The sequence below is a fragment of the Schistocerca piceifrons genome, chromosome 3, assembly GCF_021461385.2.
Source record: "Schistocerca piceifrons isolate TAMUIC-IGC-003096 chromosome 3, iqSchPice1.1, whole genome shotgun sequence".
NCBI classification, from domain to species: domain Eukaryota; kingdom Metazoa; phylum Arthropoda; class Insecta; order Orthoptera; family Acrididae; genus Schistocerca; species Schistocerca piceifrons.
In genome coordinates this window covers 949,486,830-949,504,066 of record NC_060140.1, presented here as the reverse complement: position 1 = coordinate 949,504,066, position 17,237 = coordinate 949,486,830, and the positions used below count along the sequence as shown (strand labels likewise).

Here is a 17,237-nt window from a genome sequence, read left to right as displayed (position 1 = left end):
CAGCTGGTATAAAATATTTTTCTCTCCGAGTTCCTGTTACACAGAAGGTCTTTGTGTGTGCAGTGCATTTTCCCTCAGCCTTTGTCTAAGTCTGTCACTGTAGTTGAGGAAGCTGGTCTCTCACCGTAACTCCTTCATATTTAGGAAGAGGAACAGTCGGCTCTTATGCACAGGATCTCTGTCCTGGTGTGTTTCCAGTCTCTTCCTGCCTGAGGAAGGACTCTGTTGGCGCTGTCTGTTCCAAAATAATTCCTCCAATAACTCTTTACAATGGTATGTGCCACACCATATCTTCTCCCAGCATCTCTAGCTGAAAACCCACTATATTCAGCCAGAGCGATGAATCTGTCATGAAATGAATGCTCTCAGTGAGTAACTACGAATGACTGCCAGCGACATGATTTCTGGTTTTAGCTCTGCCCTTAAGCCAAGCTTGTGGAGGCCAAGTGGGTCAAGGCACTAAGACATTTTTTCAAATCCCACCTGTGAAATTGATGATTTTGTCTTGAGTTTGTGCTCATCCATGTGTGTCCCAGAATAAAAACTTGTAAGCTAGTTCTTAAGAAACTTGCTTGAATTTTTAACAAATCATTTACAGCTGCACTGAACAGTTTCTAAATGCTAGTTATCAGGGTCTACAGCAAGCATGTGTCTGAGGTCAGTTTCTTTAAGATTTATATGTCTAAATAAGGATAAAAGGTCTGCTTGGCCTACCTCCTGTTGTATATAGAACTAAGGCAGTAAGACGGAGATCACTGGTTCGAATATAAAAGGCACAGCGATTTTCGTACAGTGTTGGCATTGTCTCTTCCTGTACCAATACTCAGGGAGTAATAACGATAACAATAAAACACAAAAAAATGGTTCAAATGGCTCTGAGAACTATGGGACTTAACATATATGGTCATCAGTCCCCTAGAACTTAGAACTACTTAAACCTAACTAACCTAAGGACATCACACAACACCCGGTCATCACGAGGCAGAGAAAATCCCTGACCCGCCAGGAATCGAACCCGGGAACCCGGGCGCGGGAAGTGAGAACGCTACCACACGATCACGAGCTGTGGACAATAAAACACAGTGCATGGTTGTTTAGCCTAATTGCTGAATGCCAATTTTGTGAATATGAACCACTGTAACACTTATGTGCACAATGTTGAATTCCCAAACAAAAGGAAAAAGAATCACACATACTGGAAATATCTGCAGCACACATGTATATAATGTAGGTCAGGCTGTTGTTGGTTTGTCCTGAACACCATGCATTTATTAGGTCTGGAGCTCAAGCCTAGGCATACACCCTTATCATTCTGAGGTTACAACCATCCCACAGGTGGATATTTAATCCAGAGTTCCCAACATATAAGAAACCTCCACTTCCATAGTCATTCTTGAGGTGAAAATGCGTAGCTTTTGACAATATGTGTTACTGCCACTTAACTGCTGTTGTGTGGATCCAGGATACCTAAAAATTAATAAGTGTGCTAATTATGTGACATGCACAGATGGTATACTGCAGTTGCTTGCTGAATCATGTGTGGCTGCAGCCAGGCTCACGCTGGAGGACAGGCTGTGTCATCAAAGAAAACTGCTTTAACACCTTCAACATTATCAGCATGACAAAAGATTGATTGATTGATTGATTAGTTAATTGAGATGGGTATGGGACCAAACGGCGAGGTCATCAGTCCCGCGATTCCAATGTGAGTTACAGAAGAACGAGGATCTGCTAAAAGTGGACAGATCCTGTCAGGGAAGTCAAATTATGAAATAATGAACATTAAACATACACAGTAAAAGCATAAAAGGTGAGACCAAATCTACAAAGTGGAAAAAAAGGGGGGGGGGGGGCGGTCATGGGGCCATAGACCAAGAAAACTGCAAATGAAGTCCCAACCACAACCAACCTGCCCCTGCTCCATGGAGGATACCGAGGACTAGGTCAACCATCCATGGATCATATGCTAATATTAAATTTAAGGAAGACCATACTTAACACGAAGGGCCGAAAGAAGGGGACAGTCCACCAATATGTGAGATATCGTCAGTCTGGCTCCACAACCACGTTGTCGGGGTGGGTCGTTACGTAGGAGGAAACAATGGGTGAGCCGGTTATGACCAAAGTGTAAACAGCATAAAACAGTGAACTCCCTCCGAGAGGAGCAGAAAGAAGAGCGTCAAACTGCAGTAGACTCCTTGTTTGTGCAGAGTTTATTACTATGAGCAGTAGTGCTCCAGATGGCATTCCACTGTCGTGCAAAGAGAGATTTGATGTAGATCTGCATATCCACAGCTGGAATCATGAAAGTAAATGGGCGGTAAGCATCTGCTTCTCTACCCAAACGGTCAGACAATTCATTCCCTGGGACGCCCACATGACTTGGGACATAGAGAAAGACGACTGAACAGGTGGCATGCTGAACGGCAGAGAGAAGATCATGGATAGCAGAGAACAAAGGGTGCAAAGGGTCACAAGAGTAGCATCAGTCAATAGCCTGCAGGCTGCTCATGTAGTCTGAACAAATTAAAACACTGTGGAGGGAGGCTTGAGAAACAAAAAGAAAGGTCCTGTGAATGACTAGAAGCTCTGCTGTGAATACACTACATGATCCTGGCAATAAATGGTGCTCAAAGCCAGTAGGAGATATGAATGCATATCCCACCTTATCAATAGTCTTAGAACCATCAGTGTAAAAGATGGTGGCACCCTGGAACTCTTCAAGGATGGCCCATACAAGACACCGGTAAACCATAGCAGCAACAGAGACCTCAGGATCCTCGAATAGATCTGCCCTAATCTGTGGTTTAGGCACCATCCAAGGCTGGGTGGGGGGAGGGGGGTTATAGGAGGAAAGACACTGGATGCAGTCCAGTGAGTGGAGATGGAGATCCCGACAGAGGTAAGTGAGGCGCATGCCAACCGGCAATCCCACCTGTGGGTGGGTGTTAGGAAGGAGACATCCCTCACCGGCGAAGAGCACAGGGTACACAGGATGGTCAGGAAATTAGTGAATGGTGATTGCGTAAGAAACAAGGAGTTGGTTCCATCGGATGTGTAGAGGGGGAATACCCACTTCTGCGAGGAGACTATCAACAGGACTAGAGCGAAAGGCACCAATAGCCAGACGCACCCCACAATGATGGACAGAGTCAAGGAGTTTAAAAGAGGAAGGAGCTGCTGAGCCATAAACCTGACTACCATAATCTGGTCTGGACAAGACCAGACCACAGTAAAGATGGAGAAGAGTGGAACGGTCTGCACCCCAAAATGTGTGGGCCAGAAGGCACAGAGCATTAAGCTTCCGCATACATGTAGTCTTTAGGTGGTGAACGTGGTGAAGGCCCAAGAAACGGGACTGTGCTACAACATCAAGGAGTTGGTTGCCTAATTAAAGTTCTGGATTGGATTGTACTGTGGGCCGATGACAAAAATGCATAACCCACATTTTGGAGGGAGAAAACTGAAAGCCATGAGCAGTGGCCCTTGCAGAGGCCCATCAGGTGGCACCTCGGAGCTGGCGCTCAACAGACACTACCGAGTGGGAGCTGCACCAGACACAAAAATCGTCAACAAACAACACCGGGGTAACCAGAGGCCCAACAGAGGTCGCAAGCCCATTGATGGAAGAGGGTGACACTTAGCACAGAACCCTGTAGAATACCATTCTCCTGAATCTGGGAGGCACTGAGTGAAGTGCCAACTCGAACCTGGAAGAGTTGGTAAGATAAAAACTCACGGATAAAAATTGGAAGAGGACCACTGAAGCCCCAGTCATGGAGGGTAACAAAAATATGATGGCACCAAGCCATGTCATACGCCTTACGTAGGTCAAAGAAGACCACAAAAAGGTGATGGCGGCTGATGGCTGATTCCAATCACAGTAAATGGTCAGTTGGAGATCGCCCTGCCCAGAAGCCACACCAATATAGGGACAAAATGCCCCGAGATTCAAGTACCCCACATAATCTAAAGTTGACCATCTTTTCGACCACTTTACAAAGTACATTCGTAAGGCTAACGGGGCTGTAGCTGTCGAGAGACATTGGGTTTTTCCCGGGCTTAACGACAGGAATAACTATACTGTCTCGCCATTATGATGGAAAAGCACCCGTGAGCCAAATGTAGTTGAAGACCCTGAGCACTGTTGCCTCTGGGGAATGTCCAAGTTTTGGGTCATCTGGTCATGGATGGAATCCAGCCCTGGGGCTGTGTCTCATGAAGAGCTAAGAGCCCGCACCAATTCCCATTCAGCGAAATAATGCTATAGGGCTCAACACGGTGCTGGATGAAACAGAGGGGAGGTCTGTTCAACTCTGTGTTTCTGCCGGAGAAAGGTAGTAGAGTAGGAAGAGGATGATGATGCCATCACAAAGTGTGTCACGAGATGTTCTGCAAGAAACGATGGATCAGTGCACAGAGCACCTTGGAGGTTCAGACCCTGGACAGTTGACTGTTGCTGGTGGCCCAGAATGCCAGGGAGCTTTGACCAAACTTGCGATGAAGAGGCATACATTACCAGGGAGGAAACATAGCACTTACAGCATTCCTTTTTACTCCGCTAAATAAGGTAATGAGCCTTAGCAAGGTGACACTTAATAGTGAGGAGGGTGATATGTGACAGGTGTCACTTAAATTGCTGAAGCACCCATCAGTGGTCCTGGTCAGCGACTGTAACGTCCTCAGTCCACCACAGTACCAGATGATGATGAGAGGGACCTGTGGATAGGGGGACAGCAGAGCCAGCAGCAATGAAGAAGAGTGGCAGAGATGCCTTGCACGACTACATCAATGGAAACTTCCAATACCAGTTATTGAGTTATGGTCTTTTTGATTGTTGAGGATTTTGTCTCCTTGTTTTTTGCATTAATATTTGTTCTGGTATGTCTTCATTATTAGGAAAGCTGTATACTTAGTTTGTTTCCACTCCAAACTCTCTGACCGATGGGCATAGCAGTCTGGTCCCTTCAATCCCACAATTCTCTCTAATTCCCGCAGTTGTCCTGTCAGTTTGATGTTACTTCTGCAAATAAATATTTTTCATATTATCCTTGTCTGTAATGAGTGGTCTTCACCATATTGTGTAAGTTTCGTGGTGTCCACCATCTTGATGACATCAAGCATCAAGGCCATCAGGTGGTACCACACTCTTCAGTTCAGCCAATGGTTAACAAGCACATAAAAAACATCGCTCAAAGTTTAACGGCAATCTTTGATTTCAGTCATACTCATGTTCATGTTGATAGTTCAACTATATAATGAATGATTTACCTTCATTCCACCCAAGGCTTGCCAATATTATTAGGTTGGTGCGTAAGTTCATAGTGTTTTTGCTTTGCATGTTGGTATTCCAGTTGCTATGAGCTTATTTATCAACTGTCACTTTTATTTGTAGTTCACTGTTGATGTTTGAGTTTATATATTGTCATTTTGTCATCTGGGATGTGAGTAGAGCGACAGATGCTACAAAATGAAGAGCCAAGTGGAGAAACCAGAATATTTTCGACATATTCTTCTGTTTGAGTTCAACAGTGGGGTGACAGCAGTGGAAGCAGCCAGAAATGTTTTTGCCTTGTATTGGGATAATGCCAGTGGACAGAGCATGGCAAGAAAGTGGTTTTCTCATTTTAAGGTGGGTCGTTCTGACATCAGTTACTCTCCACATTCACAAAGACCTTCGCGGTTTGATGACGATCATTTAAACGCACTGATCCACAATGATCCGCATCACCGTACCCGAGAACTGGCAAATGTAATGAATTGCAATCATTCCAATATTGTGCAAATTTTCATGCAATCACTCTAAACCAAAATCACAAAAAACAGCAGCTGGCCATATGTAAATCTCTGCTTGCTCGTCATCAATTGGCTCATGGGCAACACTGGCCATTCCTATCCTGTATCATTGCTGGTGACAAGAAATGGTGTCTTTATGCTAGCATGAGGAAAAAGGAATGGTTGAGCCCCAACAAATCAGCAACTTCCCGCACTCATCCACAATGGAAATGGGAATGAGCTTATGGCATCGTTGGCTGGGAAGCCCCACTCGGGGAAGTTCAGCCAGCAAGTGCAAGTCTTATTTCATTTGACGCCACATTGGGCGACTTGCGCGCCGGTCATAAGGATGAAATGATGATGAGGACGACACAACACCCAGTCCACGAGCAGACAAAATCTCCAACCTGGCCGCTTGCATGGGAGGCAAGCACATTACCACCCTGCTAAGCAGGCGGACACACATCCACAAAAGATGATATCATGCATCTGGTGGAACAGCGATCGTGTGGTGTACTACGAATTGCCTCCCCGAGGTTTAACTATCACTGCTGACATTTACTGTAATCAGCTGAGACGTCTTGCAGATGGAATCGAAGAACAATGACCAGGAAGGCTGCACTAAGTGGTGCTACTCCACAATGATGCCCTCTCACACTCTGCTAGATTGATAAAAAACACTATACGGGAGCTGGGTTGGGAAGTCATTCCGCACCCAACTTATTCACCTGATTTTTAGGCCTCAGACTTTCTCTTTTTCTGCTCTTTGTCTAAAAACCTTCAAGCAACTTCCTTTCCAGATGAAAATCTGCTCCTAACAAGGCTCGACAAGTTCTTCACCTCAAAACCACGTGATTTCTGCAGTAATGGAATTGAAAAGTTACCCCAATATTGGCAGACTGTTGTAAATAGTGAAGGAGAATATATTATTGACGACTGAAGTCTCTATTATGTGTTACCTGTTGTGTTTATTAAACTTTACAACGAACTTATCCACCAACGTAATATATTAAATACATAAATGGTACACACACATGGAGCTGCTATTTACTGACTTCCCTGTCTCTCAAATTCTGTAGCTTCGGATAGTGGTCACATTGATTATTTCTCGGCCTAATAACAATATACTTTTTGTAACAAGTAGCATGACCTTAGTTGTATCAGTTTTCTAAACCAGGTATTTGGTAAGTTGTGACTTGCAATGTAATCATCAATCTTTCAAAATTTAGGAAGTTCTAACATAACCTTAACCTTTGATTTGGATGATACAGACTGCCACAAGGTGCATGAGCAAGTAACACACTTCGACAAATGAGGGAATTGCTGTTGACTTTACAGGACTGTAGCTGCCAGCATGATGCACAACAATCTAGTGAATTTCATTAAGACAGTGGTATTTTGTTTTAGCAAATACTGTTTATCACTTGAGTATGCTCAAGTCTTCTACTCGTCTGAGTATATTATTCTTTATAATTTCTTTTGTTTCCTTATACTACATACTGTCACTTGTCACATTTTAATTACTTCCCAATAATATATTTTATATCACAAATGAGCTGGATTGCAGCAAAACTGAAACCTGACTTAACTCGAATAAATTCCATGAGGGTGAATGGTTTAGTAATGTACATGTACACAGTGCAATTAACTAGAGATATCAGTGTTTCATAATGAGCAAAGAATAGTCACAAAAAGCATAAAACCACAGTAATACAACAAACTAACACATAATTAAGTTACCACACACACAGTTTTATGGTAATGCGCATCAGTTTCATGCCCACACACACTATTTTAGTTTCTCGATCGGTCTAAAAATAACAAAACTGAGATTTGTTTGTCAGAAATGTTGTCTTACCTCATCAAGTAAAGCTCCAGGGACAGTATCAATGCCAAGACCTTGCCACCCAGTTTTGTTGTAAGTAAGATGAACTTTGACAGGACTTACTAGGGACTTCTTTGGTGAATTAATCTCCATTTCTACAGAAGGTACTTCAGAAGTGATTCCATGAACACAATTGCATGGAATAGTCTTAGACTTAACTGGGCTTTTAAGATTGGTGGTATCAGCACTGTCACATTTGCCTTTAAATTTAATGCTACCTTTAAACTGAAGACTTTTCTGAACAAAAATTTCTGTTTTATCAGTTCTTGCAGAGCTATCACTGTCTTCATCACAGCTCAGGCCCACTGTATTTGATTTCAGACTATTGGAACTGTCGCAAGCTGAAATTTCTTTTTCGGTATCCACCGATGCAGCTTCCACTGACTGACTATCTTCCAGATTACCTGAAAACTGATTGTTCTTACCACCACTCAAGTTTCTTAAGATGTTACTAGGCTTTTTAACTTTGAATGGGTTTTTGGAAAGTTGTTCAACAGGCGAAGAAACTTTGAGAATTGAAACAGATTTGGACGATTCATCAGAACCCGAAAAAACATCTGTTCTGCTAGTTGTTAGGGCATTATGGTGTATAAATCGTTCTGAGGGCACTTTAGTAGAGCTATTTCCTTCAGAATGCTTGGATGAGATACTTTTTGTATGATTTGTTTTGTTAAAATCTGCTACTGATTCACTAGTATCCACATTGCCGTTATCATCAACATCAGCTTCAAAATATGTTGACTGTGATGAAGAAGAAACTGATACTTCTTTCCTCCCATCTGAAGCAGTATTTACACAGGCAGCTTGATAAGTTGTTTTCTTAATACAGCCTCCTTCATCTCCCTCATCCGAAAATAAATCTAAAGAACTCTCAGTACTGGTCTCTGATATTATCCTCTTATTGTCCAACAACTGACTTCTGCCCACATCGCACAAATCATCTTTCGATGGGTGACGATTGTAGTCAATGACAGTTGCTCGAATTTCTGCCAATAATTTGTGGGAGAAGTCTTTAAAGTGAAAAATGCTTGTTTCATTACACTCCTTTCCTTGGGGACATTCTGAAAAAGAGTAAAACAAAGGGATGGTATCAACAGGTTGATACATTAGGACTTGACTAACTGAAAACAAGCAAACAAAAAAGTTTAAAGTTAATATAGTGACTGAAATTTCACAATATCGATATCCATTTCTGCCATTAAGTATTTTGGAACAACAAACAAGTATGAAATGGATATTCACATTAAGCAAACGAACAATTGGCAATCATTCATCTGTTCAATATGAACAAAATAAATCCAAAACTCTGAAATTTATTTTATTATTAGGTAGTACATTCAGAAAGCTTGGGTCCAAGCAAAAAGGACACCACCCGAGGATTTAGACAAAACTAAAGAGTCTTAAAAATGGCGTGCCTTCAATTTCTTCTGTAATGGTGGAAATGTACACATAGAATACGTCCATAGGACGATGTAGCAAATCATCACTAGAAAAAAGGGACCACTGTGATGCAGGAAAATGAAAATTGTTCATGGAAGTACGGAGGTGGTATAATTCAGGAGACCATCAAGAAAAGAGCAAAGTGTGTAAGGGATCCAATGCTCCTAAACAATGAAACCAAAGTGTGAATGGAGAGAGGTAAGAAACGTGTACGTGTGTGTGTGTGTGTGTGTGTGTGTGTGTGTGTGTGTGTGGTGGTGGTGGTGGTGAGGTTTGGGGGGAGAAGGGAATAAGAAGAGGGACTACAAGGAGTTTTATCCTATCGTTCATCTCACACACACTGCTTACTTCCCTCTGGCCCCCAAACCTTTTCCATTCTAGTAAATTTTCTAGTATAAGGAGCCTGACCCACGCACATATCTCAAAAATATCTTTCTACCCTGGTCCTCAACAACTCTTCCAATTTATCTCCATGATCAATTTAACACTACTCCTGCTGTGATGAGACTGAGCATTCTCTTACACCGTTTTCCATCTCTCTTTGCCTGCTGTCTCTCTTTCACCTTAGCACCTTCGCTGCTGCTCTTACCTCCCCCCCCCCCCTCTTCCACATTCAACTCAGCCAAGAATACCACTCATTCTATTCAGTCAGTTGCAAATGTATTTTTATTACATTTTACTGGTAACCGTAAAGCGTATTTAAAATATATTTGCATCTTACGACTTAATTTTATTCCGAAATCAAAACTGGTAAAGCATAATAAAAACATATTTGCAACTGATGACTGAATTTTATTCTGAAAAATCTAGTAAACATGGGCTCTAAAATGCATATATTAAGAGATATTTCACATGAGTGAAGATAAACAAGTGCTCATACCTCTTAAGATATGCACTTTAGAGCCAATAGTTACTGGGCAGTTTTCCCTTGTTTTGGTCCATACTATCACCTCTCAAAATACAGAAAGGAAAGCTAACAGCAGAAGAGATTTGTTTCAAAACATCAGAGATCTCTCTTCAGGTATGCATTTTGGAGCCCATGTTTCCTCAAATTTATTGCTTTCAATGATCGTTCCTGTTATCTCCATGAATATTGACCATTCCTCCTAGGACACTGTGTTGCGGAAGGGAGGAGAGGGGTGTATTGGAGGTAGAGGATATGGAGATGTAGAGCTTCTTACTATTAAGAACAACACATATTTTGAACACTGAGCTATGATGTTAAGCTTCTTTTTTCTGTGCTTTATCAGCTACTTAACATCTTCATTACATGGTTTTGTAACTGTTTCTACTCTCTTCATTACTTGCATTACTCCCACATTTCAGCCATTACTACTTTTGGACATAATCCACTGTGGGCAAAGTGCATTCTACGTTTAATAAATTTTGCTTGATAAGTGAATAAATCACATGGGAAATGCAGAGGTGTTTTGTTATCTAGTACAAAAAACTCTGGCATGTATTTTCTAGTATACTGTTTACATATACCATACATCAGAACAATCAGAGGTGTTTTTGAGGTTTTAAAACTGTCAGTACACACACAACAGCCCACTGAATGATTATAATGATGGAATATAAAAGAAGAAAGGTTTACAAAAAATATAGTCTCTTTGGAGTATGGTTGGATACATTAATGAAATAACTAGTTCTACATCTAACATGTGTCATATGTGTACTACATGAACAATGTATAACAAACTTGTTATGTTGTTACAGAACCTTGTTCCAATCTTCACACTGGGTATCATCTAATACAAAAAGTGACACAGGAAACTTGTGATCAACGGTGTAGCCAACATGGCAACTATCACATGATGTCAAAGGCGATTTTTTCAAATGGGTGAAGTTAGAGCTCAGTTTGTCACCACAACCAGGTCTTTTCAGTTTTACACTTGTTGGCTTGGCCAACTCACAATCAAGCTCCACCTTCCAACCTAACCTACACCTCACACTAAACCAAGATTCAATCTGCCATCACAACCAGTTTTTTTTTCTTTCTTTTTTTTCCCCCACGTTCATTGGCTTTCGCAAGTAACAACAAAACTGCAAGTGCACACACCAAATTGTGATGTCGCAGACCCATTAACATTATGTCCATAGTCAAAGCCGGTGACTGCATTTATCAAGACATTGCTCTCAGATTCAGGGCGATGGAGGATTAACGCCATGTCAATTATGGTCATCTTGATTTAGTTTTCCTAAATCAGTTCAGGCAAATGGTAGGATAGTTCCTTCCACAAGGCCATGGCAACCACAAACATATTCCTAATAGAAGGTAACTTGATGTGTCATAAGCTTTTCAGTTATCTGCCATAGCATTTCAGAAATGGGTCATTCCATGTCAAGTCACCCAGGCCTTGACACCAACCATGTCAGATTTTGATGAAACTTGGTACAATTACTTCTTTTATCATCCTGAAAGCACTTGTAAAATTTTTTTGCTCTATCTCTTATAGTTTTTTTTTAATAAATTTTTAAAGTTTTTAGATTTGGCGTTGTTTCAGCAGTCGGAAATCGTAACTTAAACGTGTCCTCACAACTAAAAAAATTTGTATATTAAAGAATACTCAAGATATCAGTATGAAATTTTGGAATAAGTTTGTGTATTATATCTAAATGTTAAAAAAATTACCATAAAGATATATTAAAACCTTCCAAATGAATAAAAATTTACATGTTTTTTTTAGCTAACGGATGTTTAGTTTTACAAAAACTGCAATATCTAGAGTCTCAGACCTGATAGAAAGCTCAAATTTGTTTTAAAATACTCTTAATTGTATAGGCTATTAGATAAAAGAAAAATTATGTTGGCTTTTTAACCTGTTTAATAGTTATCTAATTTTTAATATAATATTAATTATATTTTAAAAATAAAAAGTACAAAGTGACTTAGACACCGAAAATAAGTTTTTGTCTTCTTCGAGTAACAATGTACGCTTGGATTTTGTTTTGTTACTCCTGTGATTTGAAGTAAAAAATTATTACAGTGTTAAATAGTGCTTGGATAGTATTTTATTAAGTTTATTCGAACTTTCAGTAAGTACTGTTACTTAGTTTACAGAGATTCTTTTCCAATATCCTATAAAAGTAACCAGAACAGTAATCAGACCAAAAGTGAAATCAGTATGTCAGATATTCAAACCTGTAGCGTAGGGTTATTTAAAAAATCTGACTGTTTCCAAACAACCTACACACCTTCAAAACAGTTACAGCCGGTATCTGAATGGAGCGAGGAAGAAAAAGATTTGATCCACTTACAATCTGGAATTAATCTGTGTGAATTTAAGAATATATGTTCATAACACAGCTACTAATTTTTAAACGTTTTTGAAAAGTATCAAACAACATGTGTAGACCCACTAAAAAAACACAAAAAGCCCATCAAAAAATCATTGAGAAGTGTAGGCTTGGATCTTTCTAAACAATTACTGACAAAAAATATTAGCATAAAACCTGGACAAAGTTTTGCTCAACATGCCGTAACTTTTGTCAGGAAAAATAAAGAGTTGAAGTCAATGAAAGTGAAACAGATGATGAAGTCATGGTTGAATTAGAATCACAGGAATCCAGAAATGAATCCCTCGTACAAACAAACATTGCCCTTGATAATTTAGGTTTAACACTGATAGATCTTCATGGCTTGTCAGAACAAAGTAAAGGGTCTTATTTTAAAAGGAAGGTTAGCAGTATTGAAAAGACTGCAAAAAAGGCGGTTTCAAAAGCATTAAAATATGATGCACCAAGTTCTGATGATGACAAAGAAGATACAAGTGTGGTTGAGAAAGCAAAGGATTTTGATGTGATGATTTCTCTTATGAAAGAGAAGATTTCATCTGTTGGGAGGTCTAGAAAAATCCAGATTCTCACCTTGGCTCCAGATTCTTGGAGTCAAAATAAAGTGATGAAGGAATTTAATGTAAGTGAGTACATGGTGCGACAAGCTAGAAAGCTAAAATCCGAAAAGGGTATTTTGGAAACTCCTGGTCCAAAAAAAGGTAAAACTCTTTCTGAAAATACAGTAAGACTTGTAACAGATTTTTATGAAAAGGATGAAAGTTCCAGAGTGCTACCTGGAACAAAAGACAAAGTAAGTGTTCAAAAAAATGTGTACATGCAAAAAAGACTCATTTTGTGTAACTTGAGAGAACTCTATTATTCTTTCTAATGGGAGAATCCCGAGGTAGAAGTAGGATTTTCAAAATTTTGTTTCTTGAGACCTAAATGGTGTATCCTTGCTGGTGCTGCAGGCACACACACTGTATGTGTATGCAGTATCCACCAAAATGTTAAACTATTACTGGATGCTGTGAAAATTGAAGAATCTTATAAAGACCTAATTAAGATGCTTGTGTGCAACACGGAAAACCAAAACTGCATGCTACGTCATTGCAACAGCTGTACTGCAAATACTGCACTAACTGAGTACTTATCTGAAAAACTAAGTGAAGATTATGATTTAGAAGAAGAAATTGTAATCAGTCAGTGGGTTAACACAGACAGGGCAGAAATGATCAAACAGTCGTATCAGTGTTGAAGACTACATTTCTTTATTGGTTAGGTCATTGGAAAAGCTCACCACACACTCGTTTATAGCAAAATCCCAATCAGCTGCCTTTAAAAGATTGAAAGAAGACCCATCACCCAAAACAGCAATTATTGTGATGGGTTTCAGTGAAAATTATTCCTTCGTTATACAAAATGAGATCCAAAGTTACCACTGGAATAGAGGTGGTTGTACTCTACACCCAGTTGGAGTTTTTCTAGGAAATGAGGAAAACAATGTTTTTGTTTCCAACCAATGTTTTATTAGTGATGACCAAGAACGTGATACTGGTTTTGTTAACTTTGTACAAAGAGAAATTACAAAGTGGCTGTCATCACATCATACTGACATTGACTCAGTTCACTACTTTACAGATGGTTGTGCTGGGCAGTACAAAAATAGAAACAGTTTTAAAAATTTGACTGAACACTTGAGAGACTTTAATTTGAAGGCTCAACACTCTTTTTTTGCAACAAGTCATGGGAAGTCAATTTGTGATGGCCTAGGAGGAACTATTAAAAGAATTTTAAGGAAAGCTAGTCTACAGCTTTCAGACAAAGAACAAATAATGACAGTAATCGATGTGTGTTCATTTTCACTTTATTGACAAAAAAGAAGCTGATTTGCTACGGTTAAAACTAGAAAACCGTTTTTCAGCAACCCGAACCATTCCTGGAACAACAAGTTTTCATAACTTCAAACCACTTCCAACAACCAACCTTGAAATTAGAAGGACTACAGATAGTGTAAAACCCTCCTTACTCTTTTCTTTCCATTCATCTTCTGATTGGGTTCGTGTTGAACCATCCATAAATAGCTATGTGGCTGTAAATTATGATGGTAACTGGTACTTTGGACTGGTAAAAACAATATTCAATGATGAAGAAGATGCAGAAATTCTATTTCTACATCCTTCAGGACCAGCTGCATCATTTTATTGGCCTGAAAGAGAAGATTCTTGCATAGTGCCTTTGGAGCACATAGTCTGTGTAGTAGACGCACCTCACTCAAGCGGCACTGGAAGAATGTATTACTTCAATAAAGACTGTATCAAAAGAACTGAAAGCTCTTGGATGAAGTGGAAAAACAAGTTGAATCAGCATTAATGTTTATTAAAAAGACAAAATTACTCAAAAACTTCAATGTTTCAAGCAATCAGTTGGGTTATACACATGTGTCGTAAGTACACAATCTTTGTACATAATTCTAATGTAATCTACTATAATTAATAAACATGTTAAAAAGCCATCATTATTTTTGTTTTATCAAGTAGCCTATATGTTTAAGAGTAAATTAAAACAAATTTGAGCACTCTATCAGGTCTAAGACTCTAGATATTGCAATTCTTATAAAACAAAACATCCGTTAAAAAAAAGAAAAGAAAAAAATACATATATATATTTTTCTCGTAGAAAATATATTTTAACAGTACCATTTTTATCTTCAAATATGTATAATAAACTTGCTGCAAAAATTCATGATGTTATCTAGAAGAGTTTTAAAGATAAGCAATTTTAAAGTTTTGAACACAAATTAAATTTACCATTTCGGAAGGTTCGGAAAACACAAAACATAAAAAATTTATAAAAAAAAAAACCTATAAGAGATAGAGCAAAAAAAAATTTGCAGGTGTTGTCAGGATAGTATTAGAACCATTTGAGCCAAATTTCATGAAAATGTAAGGAGGTGGGTGTAAAATTTATTTTTTATTGGGTGATTTGATGTGGAATGACCCAGATCTGAAATATATGACGTAACTATACAAGAATTATTATTGTAAATGATAATTCAAAACATCTGTTTCTGTGAAACGTGTATGATTAGCGACAATTTGGGGCAGAAAAAAATCATTCTGGAACAACAATTTTCCGTTTTACTTTGAGACTGTATACGTAGTAATGTTAAATGATTGATATATTCTTCTTTACATTTTCAAACCCAAGGATTCTGCAAGATTTGTAAGATAAATTATCTTGAACAGTGAAAACACTGATTGCCACTCTCATAATAAATAAGTTTCTCGATCTTATTACATTTAGAGGGCAATTGTAAAACTTACCTCTGAGATCATCCCAAACCACTGAGCATGCACTAACATGAACTTCTGGCAAAATATTTAGTGACGACAAAGGCATCTGGCACAGTGGACAAAACTGCTGCTCGTCATCCGGTGTCTGTCTCTTTTGTGCACGGTTCTTTTTACACCCCTTCTGCAAGTTTTTGTCTAGTTCCTTAGCAATATCGGAAAATTTCGCATCTGCAGTGTCATGAGTGCTTTTCGAAGCTTTCAGTCGCCTGCGAACTTTCTGCTGTGAAAAAGAAAGCTTAGTTCTTGTTACATCCTTACGAATTGGGCTCGATTGCAACTGAGACGCCCTCGCAAATGAAACAAAGTCTTCAGATAAATCGTCACTCATTGATGTAAATAGAATCTTCATTTGGGAAGCCAAAAATTAGGAAACGATTTCGTTGCATAAGTATATACACCCCATGACATAAATATTGTCAATACCACACTACTTGCACAACCCGCTTCGGCGCTTCATGTTTTGTTTTGAAGATTTGAACACAGAAAATGTGATGGGCGATACATTGCAATTAATCGATTAATCGTTATTAATCTCATAATCGATTATGGACAGACCAAATCATACTGAATTGAATTGAATTGAACGTATGAATTGAATTGAATTGAATGAAATCTTATTGTAGTTCAGCTATTACAGCAATTGACAAAGTCAAGTTACATATATACAAGCTATAAAAGTTACACAGCATATAGACATAGGTTGAAGATCACTATGTCACTATTGGTTTTCCATAAAATACTATATTTAAAATGAAATAATATGAAAACATTGCATCACAAATTACTCAGTTAAAGAAATTATGCTGTACTCTCCAATCCGGTGCCACTATGATATTTTACAATCATAAAATTCCTGAAGTGAGTAGAAAGGATTTGCAGCTAACCAACTGTATGATTTGTCTGTAAATAAATCAAATGGAGCTTCTTCCCATTCTAGTGGCAGTTTGTTAAACATATTCATACCCACCACTTCGTAGCTGTTCATTGACTTGGATAATATGTAGTAAATCTGTAGTAAATCTGGTTGATTTAAAGGCGGGAGAAGGGACCAAACTACGAGGCCATCGGTCCCTGTAGTAAGGTATGTCAAGATGGCTACTATTTCTGGTTCCATAAGAGCGTACATCTCTTCTACACTAGTGTTCTTATAAGTTGCTCTTTATATGCAGTAGGGCAGTGTAAATATACATGTTTATAACAGTTAATATTTTTAAGTTGATAAACAGTGGTTTGCAGTGGGCCAATTTATCACTGTATGTGATAATTCGAATTCCTTTCTTCTTAAGTACCAAAATGTCCTGAATGTGTGAGCTATTGTCCCAAATTAAAAGCCCATGAGATACAATGCTTTGAAAAAAAGTAGAGTAGGCCGATCTTACATAGGCCGCAGGTACATGGTTTTTTAAATTCTTTAACAAATACACTACTCTAGACAGCCTTGCATTTATGTATTTAATATGTGGCTCCCAAGTCAATTTACTATGTACAACAATACCTAAGAA

The 17,237-nt window shown here is 38.9% G+C and overlaps 1 protein-coding gene across 1 annotated transcript in view; it reads right to left on the bottom strand.

The window, feature by feature from the left end:
* Nucleotides 1-16,200, bottom strand: part of LOC124787919 (DNA cross-link repair 1A protein-like) — a 62,922-nt gene extending 46,722 nt beyond the window's left edge. Inside the window, exons 1-2 of the mRNA XM_047254906.1 lie at nucleotides 15,706-16,200; nucleotides 7,634-8,721 (exon numbers count right to left, since the gene is read on the bottom strand). Coding sequence (XP_047110862.1) covers nucleotides 7,634-8,721; nucleotides 15,706-16,084 — 1,467 coding nt within the window. The 5' untranslated portion in view covers nucleotides 16,085-16,200. The remainder of the gene's footprint in view (nucleotides 1-7,633; nucleotides 8,722-15,705) is intronic.
* Nucleotides 16,201-17,237: the final 1,037 nt, after the last annotated feature.